The sequence below is a fragment of the Danio rerio genome, chromosome 15, assembly GCF_049306965.1.
Source record: "Danio rerio strain Tuebingen ecotype United States chromosome 15, GRCz12tu, whole genome shotgun sequence".
Classification (NCBI taxonomy): Eukaryota; Metazoa; Chordata; class Actinopteri; order Cypriniformes; family Danionidae; genus Danio; species Danio rerio.
The window spans coordinates 39667337-39691427 of NC_133190.1; the positions used below are offsets into that span (position 1 = coordinate 39667337).

General features: G+C 40.7%; 2 protein-coding genes across 5 annotated transcripts in view; one reads left to right on the plus strand and one right to left on the minus strand.

Moving 5' to 3' along the window:
- The window catches only part of nphs1 (NPHS1 adhesion molecule, nephrin), a 483647-nt gene that overhangs the window by 434596 nt on the left and 24960 nt on the right, over window positions 1-24091 (minus strand). Inside the window, exons 5-6 of one of the 3 annotated variants that reach the window (XM_073923252.1) lie at window positions 22264-22348; window positions 7632-7754 (exon numbers count right to left, since the gene is read on the minus strand). The exons of 1 other annotated variant lie outside the window; for it this stretch is intronic. The gene's annotated coding sequence lies outside the window, so the exon portion shown is untranslated. The remainder of the gene's footprint in view (window positions 1-7631; window positions 7755-22263; window positions 22349-24091) is intronic. One more of the 3 variants, XM_073923250.1, reaches the window with a different exon arrangement.
- Window positions 1-24091, plus strand: part of kirrel3l (kirre like nephrin family adhesion molecule 3, like) — an 85874-nt gene that overhangs the window by 22975 nt on the left and 38808 nt on the right. For both annotated transcript variants that reach the window (NM_001099344.2, XM_073923079.1), the window contains exon 2: window positions 22882-23034. In NM_001099344.2, the coding sequence (NP_001092814.2) occupies window positions 22882-23034 (153 nt within the window). The remainder of the gene's footprint in view (window positions 1-22881; window positions 23035-24091) is intronic.

The following is a 24091-nucleotide window of genomic DNA, read 5'->3' on the forward strand; positions in this document are numbered from 1 at the left end:
TTTGAAGATGTTTTTCAGACTGAAAGAAAATGTTGTTCTGTTACAGAAGCAGGTATTAGATTACTTAAGCAACTTCTACAGATTAGTTTATGCATATTTTAATAATTTGCTTATAATTATTTAATATTTAAAATGTATACATTAATTATTCATAACCATGTTCAACCTCTGGCCCTATCCTACTATATAACTAGTCATTTTATAAGCAGTTTTTTTTTTATGCCAGTGGCTAGTCGGCAGAAAATTTGGCTGAAAATGTATGCAAAAAAGTTTTCAGAGTTTAAGTAAAAACTGAAAGGGCTCTTCACCTTATATTTGTTTCAAATAATTTTGTAAAAAAAAAATCATGATTAAATCGTCAATCGTGAGATTAGCTTCGTGAATCATATCGAATCATGAGTCAGGTGAATCGTTACATCCCTACTGGCTACCTAACTAGGGACTGTTATCAAGCACTGAGTAGAATTATTGTGCCTACTGTAGCCATGGTACAGCAACAAATGATCAAATTAAAATCGAGCGAGATGCAACGGGTCTAATCTGATTCAATGAGTTTTGCTAAGCTAAGCTAAAAGTGCTCCTGCCAGACCTGAAGATCAGCAGAATGTATTAATAATGGTTAAAACTCAACTGTTTAACTCTAGGCGACTTGTAAGCCTAGTTCCATTAAATGAAAAGACCAGCTTAGACTAGCCTGAATTTCTGTGAAGGTGGTATATATAGCCTTGTTGTTCACCAGCTAGTGATGAAACAACATAAAAGGAATATATAAATAGGAAAAGCCATTAAGCAGGCAAGGAAGCGTGGATTGGTTCATGTGTAAAGAAGTGAAAGAGAAGTCAGGTCTGACATTAATGCAAACCGTTTGGTATTTTCCCTCAAGCCACCCGTTTTTGCTTTCTTTTTGAAAGGATTGAGTATGTTTCTGAGGTGTGACAAAACAGCCTCACCAGTATGCTGAGAAAAAGATGCATTGGTATTGGAGGACACAGCGGGTCTTCCAGCTCTGGGCTCCAGGCTGGCTTTGTACGCAGCAGGCTGCTTGGTTTCAAGCATTCCCAAACAGGGCCACCTGAGAGCAGGTGAGAAAATGAGGAGAGCGTTCCTGCTGGAACTGCACTTCTCGAACTTCTTCTCACTTACAGCAGCAGGCGAAGCAAGATCCTCTCCCGCCTGAAGATACAGGTTCAGCTTTCTCTATGAGCCGAGTCCCACTGTGAGGAGATTTAGTGATGATTTATGAAGCCCCCTGGAAAACAGGCCACAAATGTGAAATGTTGTCATACGATACTGACATCTTGCTTCCAAAGTCAATGTTTTGTTGAGTTTTGGTGGAGCTGCAGCTTTGAGAAAGCTTGTTTAGATATGAAAGGATTTCACAGGCAGAGGAATTTGTGGAAGCTTTTTTTTCAGAGTCTCTTTTGAGCTTTATATTACTAGAATTGCCAAAAAAGCAAAATGTGTACTTACTGCACTTTTTAAAACAAGTAAACAGCAATATGATGAAGACACTGTGGTTCAATAAGTAATTTAATTTTTAAATGATATGAATATAAATAAACATTTATTAATGTCAGTTAATTATTTTAATTGTAATCTAGGGCTGGGCAGATTAAAGATATCATATCGAATCGTGATAAAATTTATGTCGATAATAATGATAAGGGCTGTCTCATCTTTGTATGATCACAGTAGGAGTTTGGTTCAGATTGCCGGCAATAAGTCAGACTTGTTTCCAGTGCATGTTGGACTCCGGCAGGGCTGCCCTTTGTCACCTATTCTGTTTAGAATTTTTATGGACAGAATTTCAAAGCGCAGCATCGGGCTGGAGTGAGTCCTGTTCGGGGACCACAGGATTTTATCTCTGTTATTCGCAGACGATGTTGTTCTATTGGCTTCATCGAACATGGACCTTCAGCATGCACTGAGTGTGATGCGGCTGGGTGAGAATCAAGTACGAGGCAATGGTGCTCCACCGGAAAAAGGTGGTTTGCCAACTCCAGGTTGGAGGAAATCCTTACCCCAGGTGGAGGAGTTCAAGTATCTTAGGGTTTTGTTCACGAGGGAGGAAAGGATGGAATGTTAGATTGACAGGCGGATTGGTGGAGCAGTAATGTGGTCCATGTACCGGTCCGTTGTGGTAAAGAAGGAGTTGAGCCAAAAGGCAAAGCTCTCAATTTACCAGTCAATCTACACTCCTTCTCTTACTTTTGGTCACAAGCTTTCGGTCATGACTGAAAGGACAAGATCTCAGACACAAGATGTCGAAATAAGTTTTCTTCGCAGAGTGGCAGGGCGCCCCCTTATAGACAGGGTAAGGAGCTCCGTCTACCAGGAGAAGCTTGGAGTAGAGCTGCTGCTCCTCCACATTGAGAGAAGTTAGTTAAGGTGGTTCGGGCATCTGTTTTGAATGCCTTCTGGACACCTAGGTGGTCCAGGCATGTCCAACCAGGAGGAGGCCTCAGGGAAGACCCAGGACACGCTGGAGGGACTATGTCTTTCGGCTGGCCTGGGAACGCCTCAGGATCCCTCCGGAGGAGCTAAAGAAAGTGTCTGGGCAGAGGGAATTCTGGGGTTCTCTTCTAAGACTGCTGCCCCCATGACCCGGCCCTGGAAAAAGTGGATGAAAATGAATGAATGAACAATGATAAGTAATGGACATTTTTACTCAATATTGATCTATAAGCCAATCACACAGCAGACATATGCAACAACAGGACTCTGTAATTATGTTGATATAAGACACATTTTACGTCATCCAGTATTATTTAGCGAGCTCAATTCACTTTGCCGCCAACAGTATTTTCTGTTAAACAGTTTTTTACTATAATATAAATATTAAATATTTTTTATAATTTTATTTAGGTAAAACACTTTTTAAAAAATATTTCTGTAATTGTTTATTTTTTGAAAATGCAGAAAGGATATTTTTGTTTGTGTACCGTATGTATGCTGTCAGTTATAGTTCTTCGGAATATTATATTTTATATTGTATATCAAGTATATTACAGAAGATCGGAATCTCCAAAACATCGGAGTAATGTGTTAACAGTTTTTGTTAATTAACAATACTTTAAAATGGTATTTAATTAAGTGTCTAATCTTTGAGGCTTTCTAAATCTTTAAATTATCGAGATTGCATTTTTGCCATATACTGCTCAGCCCTATTGTAAGCTATTGATTGCTGTAGCAACATGGCACATTATTGTACACATTATAATGTAACCTATTTAACTAATGTTTAATTAGCGCCACTGACCAATTAGCAAGCACTGCCATATAACATTTTGTCTTAAAAATACATTTATGAACTCACTGTGTGTTTTACATTACAAACAATGCAGCAGCTGTAATTAGTAATTACCAATTACTATACAATTAGGTATTTTGTTCGGAGGAACATTAATGTTATTAATTTCCATTCTTTTCTTTTATAAATGTAGCGTATTGATTTAGGTCATTGTAGTGAAATAGTAAGTTAAGCGTGCACAGTACTGCAGTAAATGTCTGATCTTATCCGTTGCAATCTCAAATTAAGTAGGCTTTTCTTTTTGTCAAACCATTAGAAGCAAGCCTCAATTCTGACTTTATTCTCAGTCAGACAAAAGGTTTTGCCGTGTCACCGTTCTGGAATTGTGTCAATTATGTAAATCTGTATCTCCATATTACCATATTTTATAGACTCATAGAGTCTGAGTTAGAATAAGCAAGCAAGATGGACCAAGTTTCAGAAGGTCATCTTTAATTTGGAGTGTGAACTATTCAATCCATTTAAAAGTCCCTACTAGACACTATTTTGATGAATGTGGAGATGGTCAAGCGTAGATACTGGTGCAGGGGTGTGTCTGCTGCTTTCACTTTTTTTTGCTCAGCTTGTTGAGAGTGGGTGATGGATAGGCTTCTAATGGACCCCCTCAATCATGAGCTACTTAAGCAGGCTGATCAGTAACAGAGCGGCAAAGAGGCCAAACCAAACCCCCTTTCAACTGAGCCACAGGGAGGTTCCGCAATCATCCATGCTAGTGATTAGCTCTGTAACAGTCCTTGCGCTGCAAGCTTTCTCTCATTTACCAAACATCTGAGAAAGCTATGGTCCAAACTCACCATGAAAGAGTCTTGAATTGTCAGCCAGAATCTTAAAAGACTGAGCCTTTAGTCCCAGTGTGACGTGGTGGCTTAGTACGAAAGCTCTTTTGTTTTGCTAATGTTGTTAATGGGCTCACTTAAGTGTAAAAAATAAAGCAGACTCAACTCTGTTGGGGGGGAAAGATTTCTTTTAAAATTCAATTTGCATTGTACAAAGGTGTTTGTACTAGGCATGCCAGTGTGAAGGTGTGAACTGTACTTATTTTTCAGTGGAAGCTTCCCGTGAGTCCTCAAGAGTTTTCTAAAACGCCATGGGTTTAAAGTGGGACAAATGTATTAGCCCTGTTCCTTAGAGCCAAGAAAAGAAATCACAAATATTAGTAGAAGGTAGGGTCTGTCCTCTAGATCTCCCTTTTGTCTCTGTCTCTCCATGTGATTCAGTGTATCCTGTTAACAAGTGCCAGCTTCATCGAATACCCATAACACAAGTCAGTGTGTGTGTGTGTGTGTTTTCACACCAATTAACAGCTCTCTTTTGGTGCCTGCTGAGGTGATGATGGCCTGTCTCTGGCCAGGCGCATGGTGTTTGTGTGTATTAGGAGTTTTTTTTTCTTTGTCATCTTAAAGGCACTGAAGAAAGCTTCACCTTTTTCTATCTTCATCAGTACAATTTGTAGTTGTAGAAATCTGGGAGAGCCAACAGGTATTTATAGGCATATTTCAGTATTTGTAGAGTTTTTTTGTGCAAATTTAGCACTGGCCGACTTGCTCTTTGTCAAATTAACAACGCACTCTGCACCGTTCGCAATCTGCTCCTTAAGAGGTAAAAACTCCTCCATTGGCTGGCAGTTGAGTGGTCATTAATATCAGGCTGGTCCTCATTGGCACAAATGGCAATGCTGGAGAAAAAATGATTCTGTCCACCCTCTTCCTTTCTTTCCCTCTCTCCCTCACACCATCTTTCTTTTGGCTCTTGGAGCCAAACTAGCATCCCCTCCTCTCTTGCACTCTCAATCTAGATAATTCAATCTGTCCAATATCAAATAATCGCCTCCATTTTTTCGGCCCATTTTAACCTTATCACTGGCGCTGCTTCCTCAGGGGACCGAGTCTCGTTTCACCTTGTTAAAAGAGAGAGAGAGAGAGAGGGAGCCCAAGAGCGATAACCTGGGATCGGGGTGAAACGAGGCGGGTGACAAATAGTTCTCTAAGGAGTGTGGAGTGAAGACTGTTGGTTGTTCTCACAATGTGAACGAGCGGGCAAACAGGCAAGGAGGGTTTTTTTTGTGTCAGCTAAGGACATCATGTATAGTAGGAGTGTTTGTTTGTGAAAAAGTGTGTGAAAATGTTGTGCTGTATGAGTTTGTGAACACTGGAACCCCTCTGTGTCCCTTTTTAACACTCTCTCCTGGCACTTAATTAAAATCCAATAAGGTTCTCGCCTGGTGACCATTGTTCCAGACCTATGTTTACCTTCTCTAGGAGCATCGCTAGCAGCTTAAGCTTGCAAGAAAGTGGGGTCAATAGGTCAAGCTTGGACTCTACTCGCCACCCTGAGCGAGGGAGAGGGGGGTGGATTTTTTTCCCCTCATCTTCCTATTCTTCATGTTTTGTCTCTCGCTTTCTTTTTCTTTTCCTCATTTCCCCTGCAACTTAATCCATAAGCTTGATTGTTCTAAGCTGATTTCAAGCTTGCCCCTGGGAGGAGATGGGCTTTTGGAGTTGGTTTTAATTAAGATTTAAAGGAAGCCTCCCTCAAGAAAGAAAGATTGAGTGTTTTCTCCAGATGAGAGTGGACAAGAGGAGGTGGAACAGATTGGCCAGAAAAAAAACAGTTATACATTAGGGAATGAGAAATGCATTTCATGAAAATACAATATTTTATGTCTGTGGAATAATAATAACTTATATAAAGTGTGTATTCATTCACACTTGCAGATCAGTTTTTTTCCTCCTTTCATATCTCTCATCACATCTGTCTCTGCTTCTACGTCTATCTCATTCAGTCTCTCACTGCTGGGATGGAAAATCTAAATGATACTGTTCATTATGGAAAAAAAAAATCACAATCTATAAAGATTGATTTGGGCTTCCCAAGATCTAAACCCATATCCTGTAAAGACGTATTTGGAACTGTGCCGAGCTGCAGGCAAGCAATCTCCAGATTATCTAGATGTTGTAATGATCGATAGCGACACCTTATGTACCCTTTTTCACTGAAATGGTGCTGATGCTGGAGGCTGGACTCTGGAAATCTGTGATACTCTCCTCAAACTGGCTCACACATTTAAACTAGACTTTCAGAAACAGCATATTAATCAATCAATATAAAAATATTTTATTTTATTTATTTATTTATTTTTTGTGCTTAAATGTATATTATACTAAATAAATCATTGGAAAGTTTCCAGACTTGGTTCTGGTGTCCTGACGTATACCCATCAGATTATGCAACCAACACTGTATATGAATGTTTCTGAGGTTGTGGTTAGGGATTAGGTAGGTTAGGGTGACATTACAGCTTTACATCACACTACTTCAGGGTAAAATTTTCACTGGTAGCAAAATCTGAGCGGTAGCATACTGCGTTGTCAGAATGTGCTACCTACTTTTTGAATGAGAGGTAGGACAACGTAATCAGATAGAACAAATCGAAAGAGCACCGACATCAGAACAGGAGTAATGAATTAAAAGCACGTACCCTTCTTGTTTACCAGCCTCTGAAGTAGCCCAGAATCTGTGCCTTACCTGCTAATAAAGCTTTGTTTATGTAATCTGTAAAGCAGTCATGGCATCTGGTGCTTAAATCATGATCTGGATCTGTTGGTGTCCTGGTTATGACCGTAGAGGGAATTAGATTCCTACAGAGTGGAAAGTCTGTATGTGAGTGTGTGTCTTTATGTGTGTGTGTGTCATCCCTTTCTGCCTTTCTTTGCTATTGCCTATCTTTCATTCTCTCACATACGCTCTTTCTTCTCTTTCTCTCCTTCTGTCTCTCTGGATAATGGGCTTGTACACAGGTGGCATGTCCCTTCGATGGACACCCCCCAGACGTCCTTGTTAGACACTTAATTAAAAGCCTTATCACAGGAAAACACGCTGAGACATTCCAATATGGGCCTGGCCATCAGAGATACTGCCACGACCAGACAGCGTCCATCTATTATTGGGGTCTGCTTAACTGTCCAGGCAAACAGAGAGTGTGTGTATATGTAAGTGTTAAGGTATGAAGGAGTAAGAAGTGAGTGCGCAAAATAAGAAATGGCACGAGTTGTTTTAGATAAAGAGTAAATGACAATGGGAAGGAAGAATGTAAGGCTAAGTTTGCCTGTTATTAGCATCACCTTTAGGAAATGTTTTGTATAAAGAAGAACAATGCAATCTTACACAACATAGGCTCATTTTGAAAACGTAGCTCTATATACATTTCTGGAGATTGTGAATTATGTAGCCAGAAGTACTTATGGCTGCATCTTGTCTTTAAAACGATTGCTACAGGGCGGTATAAAGCCGTTCCTTTTTGCACTTACCAGCTGACCGCTTACCTCTGTATGGACGGTATCCTGCTGTTACCAGTTTGTCCGGTGTACGTTGGTGGACTTGAGACACAGAGAGGAGTTGAGCAAGACGACCGGGTTCAATAGCCGGGGAATAATAGCTTTAGAAAGCTGGTAAGACAAAAACAGATGCCAATAAATAAAATAAACAAGTAAATAACAGGGTGAGATTTGGTAACATTTGAAATTGAAATTGAATTGAAAAATCTGAATGGCTTTGCTTTGGAAGTGGGTGGGCGGGTCAATCAGTGCTTTTGAAAACACTATTGGTTGGGTTTAGGGAAGGAGGAGGGTGGGTCAGTCGATTGGTCAGTCAGTCAGTTAGCCAGTCGACAGCGGCCTCTGGTGGATTTACCCGAGAACAAAAGTTGCTAATGGCACTCACGAGAGAAATTTGAAATATGATAAAGCGTACACAGCAGCCTTTGGTGGATTTGCGAAAATATAAACGAGAAAAAAAAGTATTTCCTGGGACGTATTTAGTGCTTTCAAGAAATGTATATAGGGGTACAGGGCCAGAGTGGGACTGCTTTTCAGCCCTGGAGTTTCAAGCCTCAGACCGGCCCACATCAGTTCACGACAGACTATATTAAAATAAGGTCATTTCCAATTCAGTTTGTAATTACACTATCACGTCTTTTTTAAGAAAACAGCTGCTTTAGAACTTCAAATGTTTAACAACTCTAGCAGTATTATATGTCTTAACAATAAAAATGAAAAAAAAAAAAAAACTTACTCTGACGAGAATCAAACCCCCATCAGTGGCGTCGTATTCTAACGTGATAACCAGTAGACCACAGTAGTTGTAGTCATATTACCAATAACTTGCAGGCTATATATAAACAGAGCAGAGCTACGGTAAAATAATGAATAAGAAGACTGGTCAAATAAATAAATTAATTTAAAAAGTGTGACTGCTGAGAGCAACAGATTCTGAAGCTAGGGACACCGGCCCTCGCGGCCAAAAAACGGACCGGCCCACCGGGAATTCTCCCGGTCTTCCCGATTAGCCAATCCGGGCCTGTAGGGGTACGTTTTCAGAATGAGCCTTGTTTGGTCTTTCGCAACTTATTGATTCAGTTGCTAATTCATATTAATGTGTGCAATCTCATTCATACATTTTAGTATAGTTTGCTCATGACAGGTAGTTTAAGGGAGCACACTTCCTATTAAAAATCGTACACATTCATATAAATGAAGTCATATGAATTTGAAAGAATTAGCCACTTTTCTGTCAATACACAAAGTCGTTACACTTCCTTGTGAGATCTGGCTCAGATGACTGAACAATTATAACTGACTCATGACCATTCTACATCTTTCTTTTGTACAATTTTTTGGACAACCTGAGATGAATCTTAATTTTAAATGTAAACAGGTTGTGAAGCTAGAAGGAACCGGGATTTTGGTGCAAGGCTTGTGCCAAGTGTAGGTGGGTTATTAGCAGGAAGATTTGCAAAAGTGTTCACATCTGTCCTTCTGTGCATACCTTCCCACCCACCACTACCACTGCTCCTCCCATGGTCAGTTAACTTTTAGAGCCGATGACAGGAGGGAAGAAAAATCTGTAGCGAAAGAAAGACACAATAAAGTGTTTAAGTTCATCGCGCCACTAGCTGAGTTAGGCACGCTAGGTGTTAAAGAAGAGCAGGGAGGTCAATAGTGTTCCCTCCCATCACATTCTTCAGCAAAGCTAGGCAGGGATCAGCACACAGAGACCATATGTCCCAATCTTGGGTCAATGATCCACCCCAAATGGAAGGACAAAGCCCCTTTTTACTCAATTGAGACCGGGGAAATCTGCAATTCCACACTGGAAGCATAGCACCAGTCAACAAGGAGATAGTGAAAAGGAGGAGGACGGGGAAAGAGGCAGAAAGAGAGTGCATGAGAGGGACTTGGCATTTTCCATCACATTAACTAGGAACAATCCTGCCAAACAGCCTTGAGGCTCCTTCTCTTTTCTCCCGACTTCGTCTGTAAGTTGCCCGGTTCCAAAGCCCCCAGGAGACTCTCTTCAAAAAGCTTAGTGTCCATTCCTCTTGCTCAGATGCTCGGCTAATAATGCCACAGCCAAAGCATAGAGATCTATATCTCTGGCTATCACAAAGCAAGTTCTCTTATGTTTAAGCTTGGTCTTGTGCACTGGGGAGTTATGGGTTCACGGGGGCACATCGCATTTTTTAAAAGGGCACAACAAACCTATCCAATCATAAGCTAACAGTCAGGTAGCGCATCCTGGTGGGAAGGTGCGGTCTGATGGGGGGTAGTCTGAGCAGAAGAAAGAAAGAAGAGAGATAAAGAAAGCTTAGCAAAGACATGGAGAGGCCAGAGCAGCACTGTAAAGTGCACGGGGTTCCTGGGGGAGAAATAGATCAGGCATGTATTCTGGCGCTGCAGCGATTAATATCAGCGGAGGAAAAAAGGTCAAACTTGACTGGAAAACGCTACAGTATATCATTGTTACTGGCACGGCCCACATTTCATACATCACGCCATGCTGTGCTGCCTCGACTCTCCCGTCGCTGGTCTCGCAGCCACAGCCCACGCCAAGTATTATCAAAGATTGATAGAGTGTCCTAGTTAAGTGGGGAGGGTGTAGGAAGTTGGAAGGAGGGATGAAGCTGGGAAGGAAGATTTGCCACCTCTGTGCTTCAGGGTTACAACTTGTTGTCTTGTTGAAACACGATGACACCAATAAGGGAAAACGAATGTATTTCATATCTTGGGCTAAAACTAACATCACGGATGGCACGTTTTGGCTGAAAATAATGCTTGTTTGGAGTTTTGCGAAAGGTTGTTCGGACATTGTGCGTGTGGCTCTTTATCTCCCCTTTTTCTCTTGTTCAGAGTGCTTGCTTAATAATTAATTGATTTATTAGTTCTCTCATTAATCATTCATTCATTAATCAGGACCAGATTTTTCCAAAGGAAGTGGTTCAATCCGTAAAGACGAAAAAAAAAAAAAATCCTGACTTCACATTTCAGCCTAATTATGCGTCTTTACTAATCACCACCAAAGAAATGGAGTTTCAGGAAATTACTTTTTTTCTTCCCTTACTCCCCCCCCCCCCCCTTTTCATTTGCGCTAAGCAAGCCAGGATGTATTGAGGTCGGCAGGTAAGATTTTTCTCAATCCTTTTTCCTATCCTCCTTCGCCACCCATTATTTTCGGTTCTGCAGGGTTGTAGTCATCAGTCATGTTTGAGCTCGTGCTAATCTGATGAACAGGAAAGTTTGTTCTTTAATGAACAGGAAAGTTCGTCCTTTAATTAAACTACCCACCCCCCTACCACCTTAGCTTGATAGAAGAAGGAACTGCAAACTGTGGTGACTGTGAAAACCAACAGACATCGATTAATCACGGTGGTTTTGAAGGCTGTCCGTGAGTGTGGGTCAGCCTTTTCATGGTGAAGAGGCGGCTCATTGTTTCAACCAATGGCACCCTCCCCTAGAGACATGAAGGAGCTGTTTGTTTAATTGTATACTGTTACGTGATGTGGATAGAAGTCATTGCCATGTATGTGTTGAGAGAAAGAGAGCGTAACGGGAAGACTGAAGCTAAAGAGAAATTCTAATGGAACCCAAATTAAATCTCTTGCATATCAAACAAACCGCTGGTTTTCAAAAACAACACTCAGACATGGCCGGTCTCTTTTTCAAGGAGAGAGGGAAAACATCAAATTAGAGAAAGCTTCAATAGAATTGCCAGCGCCACATTAACCTCCAAGCGGTAAAAAAAAAGCACACACATTGAACAACCCTAACAAGGTATTCATTGAACCCATCTCTCTTTATTTTCCAACACACATACTCCCATGTTCGCACAGACTTGAATATGCCACTAACAACTGAGGTTACCGCTATCTTCTCTGCATTTAGACCAATAAAGTGCATGGCCCTCTTTGCTCTAATGAGATGCATACATTTACAACATCACTTCCTCATTAAAAAATAATAATAATAAAGACAGTATGAAGGGGGGGAAAATGTATTAATTATGGAACGCACTTCCTCCTATCATAGAGAGCCACAGGGGCCTCCACTGGGCTCAATTAGGAAGTGTAGGCCACAAATCCCCAGACTAAATTAATTGACACCCCTGGGCATTAAGCCTAGCATCCAATAACTCAGTATAAGTGCTAGATTTCTTTGTTTTCATTTCATTTGCAGGCCAGAGAGATCAACAAAGGCAAATTTAAGGGTGGGGGTGTACATTTAAATGCCATCTTTTCATTGACTTCATGGTTTTTTAATCATCTTTCCATATTTACTGTGCTGCTTTTTCCTCCATGTTGTTTACCCTGACTTTGCAGCCAGAGAAATGAATCGAGAACGCATATAAAAGCTCTGCTGATTTATTTATTAATTTGTCTTTATTGTATTTATTTATTTCCCCCCCGCAGTGAATGAGGTCCGTCTGAGGCAGACGGATTGTAGATGTTTCCATCATTGTGGGGGTGTTGATGCATACAGCAACCCACACATTTATGCAAAGAGTGCACGGCGCTAATGATTTAAAAGCACACTAGATCTTAGATCATACTGTACACAAAGCAACAGAGAGTGAGTAAGATAAAGAGAAATTGCTGCATGCTGTAGGAGAGAGAGAGAATTAGAGAAAGGCGGCACGAAAAGTAGATAAAGTAGAGAGAGAGAGGAGGGAGAGCAGCAGCAATAATCGTCTCCAGAAAATACCAGGAGACCTGCAGGAATGAAATGACAAGACTGGCTCAATCAACATCTTGTCAAGACAGTTGGTTGATGTGTAGAGACAATCTCATCCTCCCCCTCTTCCTTCCCTCTCTACTTTTTTTTCCGTTCCAGCCTCTTTGTGTTCCTAGCGGAGAGCTTTCCGTCTGTGAGTAGAGGAGTTCTTATACTCTGAAGTGGGAGAGTGAGAATGGGAACGCCGGAATAATGACACTTGGAAAAGTTCTGATGCTCACCAGAGACACGGCACAGCAGAGGAGTGCGTGACAGACACAGCTTCTGCTGCGTGCAGAGGACCCAAGTGCCACACATATTTCAGTATCATTCTGATCCCAGGGTTTAACTGTTAGGACGAACTGGCAGGATGTTATGTGCTTTCTAAAGTGCTCATGGAGGTTGCTAGGGTATTGGTGGCTGGTAGGTGTTCTGGATGGCCCAAAGTATACTTCAGTTTTCATGCATACATGAGGGTGTGTGTAATGTGCGTAATAGTACAACACTCTTTAACGAGCAACATTATTTGAGCTATCTCATCGCTTTGCATAAAGAATAATATAAATGCAAATATCAATCTGTGTTATCTGTGGTCAGCTTTGTATGTCAGGCTAGTTGTTTAAAAAGTCTGTATGAACCAGAAGGTGCTGGGACTTTTATTTCAGTATGTTGATGTACTTCTAACTGAAACAGAATATTGTGTAGGTAAGGTTTGCGCATCATTCCCTTTTGGCAAACTAATGGTAAGATGGGCACGGTTAAGATGATTAAAGCTGAATTCATCAAACTGACAGTTGTTGGTAGATCAGATATGGTTGCGAAAATGATTTATATTGTTTCCCATTAATATTTTTTTCTTTTAATTATTTTTCATTAACGATTACCCCCAACTAAATCCTAAACCCTAAACCCATCACAGTAACGTAAAAACAGCAGATGTATAGAGTATTATTGATGTTATCAATTAAATTACCCAATAAATAGTATTTTTTGACGTCTCCCCCTACCCTAACCCTAAACCTAACCATCACAGTAACATAAAAATAGTAGTTGCACCGAGTATTATTTATGTTATCAATTAAATTACCCAATAAATTGTATTTTTTAATACCCCCATACCTCAACCCCAAACCAACCATTACAGTAGCATAAAAACAGTAGTTGTATCGAGTATTTTATCAATTAAACTATCCAATAAATTGTTTTTTAATGTCTACCCCTACCCTAACCCTAAACCCAACCGTCACAGTAATGTAAAAACAGTTGTTGTATCGAGTATTATTTATGTTATCAATTAAAATACCCAAATAAATAGTATTTTTTTTTAATGTCTACCCCTACTTAAACCCTAAACCCAACCGTCACAGTAAGGTAAAAACAGTAGTTGTACATAGTATTATTTATGTTATTAATTAAATTACCCAATAAATTGTATTTTTTTATGTCTACTCTTACCCTTACCCTAAACCCAACCATCACAGTAACAAAGAAACAGTAGTTGTACAGAGTATGTTATCAATTAAATTATCCAATAAATTGTTTTTAATGTCTACCCCTACCCTAAACCAACTGTCACAGTAACGTAAAAACACTAGTTGTACAGAGTATTACTTATGTTATCAATTAAATTACTCAATAAATAGTATTTTTAAAAGTCTACCCCTACCTTAACCCTAAACCCAACCGTCACAGTAATGTAAATACAGTAGTTGAGTATTATTTATGTTATTTATTAAATTACCCAATAAATTTTATTGGTCCCACTTTATATTAAGTGGCCTTAACTAATATGTACTTACGTCAAAAATAAATACAATGTACTTACTGTGTTTATAATGTATTTGAGAACACTTGTGGTGCTTTTGAGTTGGGATAGAGGTTGGGTTATGGATAGATTTAATGGTGTGGGTAGGTTTAAGGGTGGGTTAAGGTGTAAGGGATGGTCAACAGTGTATTTACATGTAATTACAAAAGTTAATTACAGATGCAATTACATACATGTATTTAATCAAGCATAAGTACACAGTAAATACATGTATTTACACATTAAGTTACACAATGTAACAAAGTAATTAATGTGTAAGTACATAGTAGTTAAGGCTTTTAATATAAAGTGGGACCATTTTATTTTTTAACATCTACTCTTATCCTAACCCTAACCCTAAACCCAACTGTCACCGTCCTGTATAAATATTAATTATTGTTATAGAGTGTCATAAAAAATTCTGCTATATTGATGTGCCAATCACACTTTCGGCCAGCCTCATATCCGATCTAGACCCAAACTGACCTCAACTGAGAAGGACCGTCACTCCAAATACAGAAGCAACTGATCAGAATTTGATTGAAGATTACCAAAGCATCAGTGTATTAACTTTCACAGATTACCTGTTCACCTAAAGTCCAACAATGTGCACTACCAAATAAGCATCGTGTATTTTGATTTCAGACTTTAAAAATGAGAAACTGCTAATGAAAGATTCTAACAGTTATGTGTGGCTTAGCATACATCCCTAACAAGAGAATAAGACAGAGTGAGAAATAACTGCAGGGTGAGATGCTTGATTATAGATTTCCTTCATTCCCTCTGAAAAGCATGGGCTTGTTTGAGCCCTCTATCTGTCAGCAGCTTGTTCTTCCCTTCTCCACCCCTGCTGGAAGCTCTTATGTCCTATTCTCTGTTTCTCTTGCTGCCGCGGACCCCCCATCATCCCCGTCTCACTCTCTCTGTCGACAGGCTGACTTGAACCCCTGCAATTTTCATGCCGATAAATAGAGAAAGGACAAGACTAGGGAGTGTGCGAGCGAGGCCCTGGATGTCTGGAATGCGGAGAGGGGAGCAGAAACAGCCATGGAGAAGGCAAATCAACAATTTGTCACACCTTATGTAACTGTGAAAAGGGCCCCGCTCAGCATTGATGCTGGGGATCAGGCCTGGCTGACAGGAGAAAAGAGAGAGGGATGGAGGGAAAAAAGAAAGTGGGGGTTTACTAAAGGGATTGGCGGGGCTAGAAGAAGAGAGGGAAGGACAGAGGAAGAAGGTGTGATGGATGGATGAGCTGTATGGCCGTCCTGAAAAGGGTCTCGCACCATGCCAGGATGCTTACAATAGACTGCAGACTGAATAAGAGGCTAGGAGGATTAAACCCCTGCAAACAGCTCTTAAAAAGCTGTTAGGCTGCAATTTAGACACAAAACAACACTGAAAGTGAGAAAGGAAAGATGCAAGCGGAGTCTGAGGCAGGAGATAAGGTGCAGAAGATGAGAGCGGGCAAATGGAACAGGGGAGGAGAGGAAAGGAATGAAATGTGGCAGACTCTGAAACTGCAAAAACAAATACAAGTGGCCCTTGGCTCAGTTTGTTTGCACAATAGGTAGAGTAGAGGGCTATGGCTCCATTTAGCCTAATGTGTTTTAGAACAAAAACAATCCATGTGTACACTAGTACTTCATCTAGCATTTCTGAAACGATCTCAATCACTGAAAACATACACATGATGACGAACAACAATCAGAGAAAAGCTTCCATTTTGTATCAATGTTGTAGTTTACAGGTCATCAGAATTGGTCTGTTATCTCCCAGTAGTAGCATTATGTTCTTGTGATAGAGGCTAGTCTAAGTCTAAGCAATGACCAAAAAGACCCAATCAGAGAGTGAATAGCAATGCCTTACTGTGTGGTCACACAGAAGGTGATGAGAGCATCAAAGTTTGCTCTGGCCACCCTGATGACAACAATGTCTACCTAGCTTTGGCGATGAGAGCGTCAAAATTCTCTACATTGATCTCTTTTTAAAATATATATAACATTAATTCACATCAACTTGCCAGTTCTCACATTTTTTATGTATGTCACCAGGGCCGGAGTGAGACTCCTTTTTAGCCCTGGAGTTTCAAGCCTTAGACCGTCCCTCCTCAGTTCACGACTGACTATTAAAATAACGTGAGTCGAATGATAGTTACATCATCATTAACCTGCAGGCTGCATTTTGCTCACGGGGCTGCGAGAAAATAAATAAAAAGAGCGGAACTGTGGCAAAATAATGAATGAAAAGAGTGAGGCTATGGTCAAATAAATACATAAATGAAAAAGTGTGACTGCTGAGAGTTTAAGCAGCTAGGGACACAGGCCCTCACGGCCAAAAAAACGGACCAGCCCATCGAGAATTCTCCCGGACCTCCCGATTAGCCAATCCGGGACTGTATGTCACTGTAAGATAACTTTGTAAATAATTGGAAATTAGGCAACCGCAATAATCAAACCCTTTGGCACAACTGTTCACAGTTCACAGCACTGTGTTCTCTGAACTCCTCCCAAACGGTGGACTTCTACATTCCGATTGCTTGCCGTCAACCACATCAAATCTAATTTCCATGAAGTTGACTTGATTTCAACTATCCTTGACGCCCACACCGGCGAAGAAATGCCATGTTGCTCTTCGCCACTTATCGCTCCTGGCTACCATTGAAAATGAATGCCTTCAGGCAACTTTGACACTCTCACCACTTTCAGTGTGAATGCACAGTGAGTTTTCAGATGTCTTCATTTTGCTCCATCCACACTGACATGAAACACCAGTATCTCCAAATGGAAATGACCTCTGCGGCCTTTTCAAAAATCGGTGGTAGGATCAAAGGGGGGCGAAGTCGGAGCACTCATTCTGATCCCCTGGGCTCTGCGATTGGTTGGGGAAATTTCAAATCGAACCAAAACAAACCATTACATTTGGCTTAAGATTGGCAATCAAAATGTGGCACACTGCAACCTGCAGAACATGGGAAGTTTAAAATTAAGAATAAAAATCGGTGGTAGTTTGGTCAGAAGATGCAACCATAGAAAAATATATGCATTGTAAAACTAAAAAGCATTAATGTAAACGGAACCTTTGTTTATAAAGGAGACGTTTTTAAATGCACCCTAGAAAATGTTATGAGGACTTTGGTATACCACATCTTCAGATGTGCTTAAACTATTTCACACATGCGCACAAACACACACTCACCCTCTACAATGAGAGTGAAACAATAGGGTCTACCCGCACCAAACAAAAGGATAATTCCATGGTGCAGAATGGAGCTCAGCTCTTTCCAGCTTGGGTTTAGTGGCCTTATCTGCAGCAGGCACAATGGATCACTTTTAGGCAGCCCTGTTTATTTCCAGCGAGTTACTTTTTCTCAATAGTTGTCTTTTTCCGCTGCACTCATCCTCCCCTTTATCCTTCTTACTCTTCCATCCCCATCTTTCCTCTAGACAACTCTTGAGCACAGCACCCAAGGTGCTGTTTGTACTTAACAGAAGAGCAATCCAGCTCAGTGATTTTGATCTATCTGTCAACATTTTAGCATGATCATGAATCCATGTGAGCTGTATTACCTTCCTGCAATGTCCTACCGTTTATAATCAGAGTTGTCAGAACAAACAGTGAGGAGGTGGCGGGAGGGCTAAATATGGGTTGACATGGGATAAATATTCTGATTTATCTGCAACTGTGCCAGGGGCAAAACTAAGTGCCACACGCACAAACATACACGCTCACTAATACCATCAAGACTCCCCGCTGTCCCTAGTGAGGGTAGACCAGAGAGGGATCATTGCTAACATCTGTTCGTCCGCTCGTCCCAGTGAGACAGAGTGCATGGCTCCCTCCTCAGATGCATCCTGGGCTCTAAAAACAGCCTGGAGAAACTAGGGGAGAGTGAGAGAAAAAAGCAAAGCTCTTTAATATGTCATGCTCAAGTCAGGCCCAGCTGCAGCTGCACTTAACATGTGACAAAAAAAGACAAAGTCACTGTGTCAAAGTAGCAACTAAATGTGAGCCGCAATCCCCACAGCACGCTTGCCCTATTTACGCCACCACATGAACACACACTCCTCTCTGCTTCCATCCAGTGCCGTGAAATGATATTCCATTTTGAAAAAATCCGGATTAAAGTGTATCAGGCCAAGTGTGTTGTGACCTTGTTACTAGGGGAAGGGGGAACACGTAAACACACAGGCGCACGCAGATGCCACACACTGTGGAGCAAATCACAACGTAGGTTTTAGAAACGGCTTTCTGTGTCTTATCCCACGCACCTCTTTATTTGTTATGGTATCTTGTTATGGCGTTGCGCGAACCAGACAGCCACACTAACACCAAGTCTGACCTACTCATTATGTGAGTATACTATTTATTATGCTTTATATATTCATTTTCTATTTCTGCTTATGAACTTTTCTAATGTTAAATTAGTTTTCGTTCTTTCCTTGAGGGCAAAACCTGAAAAGAGTCCACCTTAAAATGTGCGCTTCTCTCTTACCGTCGCTCATCTCAACACCTCCTTATTTTTATTCAGCGTTTTTCCTTCTTTCATCCCTCTCTTCTCTGTCAGGAATGAACTCATGTAATTAAGCCGCTAACATGCCGTTAAAGAATTGGCTAATTCAGCAAGGAGGAATTATTCCAATTTGAAATGACTCATTAACCAGACGTGATATTTTGTTGAGCTTCTCTTGAAGCAAGATTTGGAGAGCGTTGAATCACTCCTGCGGTGTGAACTCATTTTGCTGTATATGTGGGTTTGTGTGCGTGCATGTCGACATGCATTGCAAGAATAATAAAGATGCTTATGGTTTTGCTCACAGGCCGTACATTGATACGGGCGCATGGCTTGTAAATGGGCCCGAATGCAAGCTGGGAATGTCTTGTGCGCGAGAAGGAGTGATTAAAGACACGCACAGAGGCACAACTCAAGTGAGGGGTCTAAAGAGGAACTATTGAATGTACAAAAGCCCTTAAACATCGGCTCATCCTGATGAATTATCACCGCTCGTAAACATTTAGATGCTGGGGCAAGATTCTTTAATTGCAATCGATGTTCATCCAGTACCTGATGCAAAAAGGAGAATCCCAGAAGCACAACACAATTACAGTATCTGTAAAAAGACTCAATATCTCATAAAAGTGGAGCTCCAGGGATGGCAGGAGTTTGCAAAAAAAGAATGATTCTATATAAACATACAGTTAAAGGCTTTGCTTAGAAATACTGCCGCTAATAACAATGTCAAGAAGAGTTTTTATTTTTGACAAAAGAGCCTCAACAAAATCATTGTCTGTTTGGAAATAAATTTGTTTCTAATACTTGTGAATTTATCATTTTTGTTTACTTTTACCTTAGTAATACGTACAACAGCAAGAAAATTATTTAATCCTAAAGGGGAAGTTTAATCAAGTAGTTGGGAATTAAATAGGTAGCTCTTATAACAACAAACAACTAGTTGTAAGCGTTTGGTATGCTCTTCTCAGCAACAGTTCCCATGGAAATAGAGTGCTTGTGTGAAGCAGGGTGATCTGGAGCATAGTAAAAAGGAAAAATGGTCATGTCCAACTTTACTCAATTGGTGGAGTTGGGTTCCTTGCCACTGTTGCCACTGACTTGCTTGGTTGGGAATTTGCGGAGCTGTGATTGATTGATTTGCTCTTTAGTGTTTGTACTTCCAACAGCCACAGCCATATCACCCTGCATCCCAAGACCGGTTACTCACTGAAGCTAAGCGGGGCTGAGCCTGGTCAGTCCCTGGATGGGAGACCATATGGGAAAACTAGGTTGCTGTTGGAAGTGGTGTTAATGAGGCCAGCAGGGGGTGCTTAACCTGTGGTCTGTGTGAGTTCCAATGCCCCTGTAAAAGTAAAGTAGGCACTATACTGTCAATGGGCGCTGTCTTTCGAATGAGACTTTAAACTAACGTTCACATTACACAGTGAAATTTAAACCACACTGAACTGAACTTCAACTCTGAAAATTGGACTGACACGGTTTAAATTTACTAGAACGTCTATGTTAAGCTACTTTGACACATACATTGTAAAAGCGCTATATAAAAAAAAAAAATTGAATTGAAAGTAGTAGGTGGCAGAATCAGGAATGATGAGTTTACATTTAGAAATCGCTCTTACAATTTCCAAACCTTCCAATCCTACAATTTAATTTGCTCAGCAGAAGCCTGGTCTGTACAATTTAAAGACAAGGAAGCAGAGGTGGCATACTTCCCTTTTATTTGCAGTGTCTCCCTCCCTCAGCTCTCTATTTCTTCTCCTGTCTGGCTGTGTCCATCCTCAAGAGAAGAAAAGAGGACTGTCAGCACAAGTGGGAGAAAAGAGCAAGTTTGAAAAGACCTGAAATCTGCACTGGCCTTTGCCTCGAAGGGAAAGAAAGCTTATGTTTCTGAGAGAGAACACTGGTGTGGGGTTGTGTAGGAGGTTAGGGGGGTGGATGGTCTTTGCTGCACCCCTTGATGGAGTGGATAATTGAGTCTCGACCAAACTCTGTCAGCCAAGCTCGGAAGCCCCTTTTCAGCTCAAAGAAATGCAGTGAGAATGATGAAGTGAGAGAGAGAGTGAGAACAACAGAGAGTGAGAGAGGATGGAGGAGAAAGAAAATCCCGGGCTCCCTCAGGGGGGGGAAAGCCGCTATTGAAAAGCTATTAAACTTGCATTTAGCAGGATTGATTGGAAATGAAGAGGCCTATTAAAACCAAGGGACAAGAGGACAATGGTGTGTTTCTGGCCACCGTATGTTGCCCTCCTTTCACCGTCTTGCTACCCCCCCTCCGGGGTGGGGCCCCCTACCCTGTCTGTTTAAACACCCCTGGCCAAAAGAGAGAAGTTTCAGAGAGGTTTAGCACCAGCTGAATAGATCCCTCTTTATCCACCACTGGCACCCTATTCTCCTATTTAACCACACAGAAATAAAAGGGCAAAGAAAGAAGAGGAAAGGCAGAAAAAATGGGGGGACGGTCCTTTTCTTTTAGAGGGACCAGTAACAGCCCTCCCCTTCTAAAACCTCCGTCAAATTGGGCTCTTTTTCCCCCTTCTTTCTCTGAAATCTCGTGTGAATGGATTAGTTACTTCTGGCTGGTTGCCATCTTTCTACTTTCAAGAGGGCTCATGATGCACCAGATCCAATCATCAAGCTCTTGCAATGGAGAAACACAGAAATGTGTGGAGGAAGGCTCTATGTGTGTGCATAAAAGTGACTAGGATAGTGTGTGTGAGGGAAGGCTGTTTGTTGTTTAGTCTGGATGCATTTATTGAGTTTTTTTCTCAGCAGAATGGAGAGCCTCTATGCAAATCAGGCAGGAAAGAGAGAGCAAATAGTATTTAAAACCAGAGAAAGAAAGATGGCAGCCCAACCAAAAGACAGGAAAGTAGGGAGGGGGCAGGTGCATTTCTTAGCCTGCAACGGATGGCTCTCATGGGATGCTAAAAGCTCTTTTGATTGTTTAACATACAATTTTACCCCAAAAAAATCCATCTCCCCCACCCTGGGAAATGGTAGCAGATTCTCTGGCTCAACGGGACATCGCTTTCCATGTCATTCTATGCAGGTTGCCATATGGACATAGGAAAGAGTTAAATAAGTCATGACCAGCTGACGCCTAAACCTCTTGCCAAGTGCAGAAAACTGTTCTACAATGTGATATGGACTGTGCTTTTTTTCTACCAACCAGAAGATGATGCAACGTTAGCCTTTTCTGCATCAATCAGCAACGTGCCTCTCACTGGCCTTGGTTAAAAATGTAGCACGGTGTGTGTCCAGTCGTGAAACTTGACTTAAAAGAGTTTGTTAGGTAGGCAAAGTGGTTTTAGATCAGTGTAAAAGGGTAATATGCTCCTAAAGCCTAGTGCATGGCTACTGCAAGGAAAATTGTGTTTCATTGTGTGACTGGAAGAGTATTACCAGCTGCAGAGAGATGGTGAATGTGAGCTGGAATGGTTCTTGCTGATTCAGCGCTAATATACTATTGCGCTAATGTGTTCAGTGCTTTCCCATCTCTCTCCCTGTACAAAATCACTGACCTGAAAGCTGGACTGGTTAGAGCAAAAATGACAGATAGGCTTTGGCTTTAGGAGGAAAGTATTGCTGTAGTTTACCAGGGTGATCCAACAAGCTACTGGTCCATTTCTAAGCACCGGGGAATCTTGTATGTAGACCAATTGTTGCAAAAAAGTGCCACTTCTGCAATTAAAGAAAAAAAAAATGTTATGGGCATGTCTTTTTAACCCATTTGATGGAAGCAGGACATGCTAATAGACTAAAACCTGGCATTTGTAAACTGCTATGAAGTCTTAAGCCCTTTAGGATGCTTTTGACTTTTGTCATCAGAAAATATATGATAAACTATAAATTGTAGCTTTTAAGAACTACTATAAAAAGTATGGCGCAATGGCATGCTTATTATAAATACCCAGAAAACAATTTTGTGTTTATAGACATCAAAACATAGACAGTTTGGCAAACTAGACTAGATTAGACAGACTTTATACATTTAGTTATTCATTTTTTGTTTATTTGATGACTAGTCTAGTTTTGGCCTATTCTAAAATGTCTATTAGATTGACTGTCCAAATTTAGCTTTTAGCCAAGACGACTATGTTTAGACGTCTATTAGACATCTTTTAAAAACAGAAAATGCTGGCTGAGTATTTGCAACCCAATGTCAAACAACCAAAGTATTAATCTGTGTTTCTTTGTTGTGTTCCTTTCTATAGTGTCTCAAGCAGCCTACTTCTCCCAGCAACCCCAGGACCAAGTAGTGGTTGCTGGCCAATCAGTAACCTTGCCCTGTGTGATTGTGGGATACCGAGGCATGGTACAATGGACCAAAGATGGCTTGGCGCTAGGTGGTGAACGAGACCTTCCTGGTAAGAGTTGTACAATTATACAATTTTTATGTAACACTTTATTTTGAGGGTCCAATTGAGTATTAGTAGACTGTCTGCTTAATATCTGGTGATACTGCTCCTTCAACAGACATTTAACTGACTATAAGAAACTTTGCAAGTACATGTCAACTTACGCTAACCCTAACCCCAACTGAACAGTCTACTTAAAATCTAATGAGAATTGGTTGGCATGAAGATGCAATGTAACTTAAATTCAACCAATGAACCATCAAAATAAAGTGTGACCCACTTTTATAATGTTTATTTTGCTAGCAAACATTGTTATTCTTTAGATGAACAATTAACCAATGCAAGTTAATATACTAAAAAATAGTTTTGGTAATCTTCAATCAAAGTCTGACCATTTGCTATGGGCTTGGAGTGGTGGTTCTTCTATGTTGATGTCAGTTTGATAGCATCAGCCACAATATTCTTAACCACGCCCCTCTTATCGTTATTTTGCTGTGAGGAAATGATGTGCAAAAAGACAGCCCCGCCCCCTACTCAATGTTCAGTTTTAGTAGGAAGTACATCAAGATACTGAAATAAAAGATACTGAATTCTGATTCACATGGTCTTTAACAAACAAAACTCCTTTTATTGAATGGTGCTTTTAAACACAGAGTCAGATTTAAAGAGTTAAAAAGAAAAAAGTTAACGTAATTAATTTTCAAGGTGCTTTTAAATGGTGCACTGGTTTGTAATTAGCTGGAAACCCAGTTTCCTATATGTCAACCAAATTTAGAGCAAGTAGCAAGGCAGAAATGATGCTGTTCCCCCAGGAGGTACACAATGCTTATTGAAGTCAATTTACAAAGGCTTAGTGTTCCCTTATCTTCATCTTTTTCTTTCCAATTAACAACTGGGAGATAAAACCAATCATAGATTGGCAGGTAAAGGGCAGCCTCCCTCCTCTGCAGCGGATGTGGCTTTGAGTAATGTCCCTGCCTCACTTCCTCAACTATTGAGTGAAGAAATGGGAATGCAAACAAACACCGCAGCTAATGCAAACTAGCGTCTAATTTGTCTAATCACC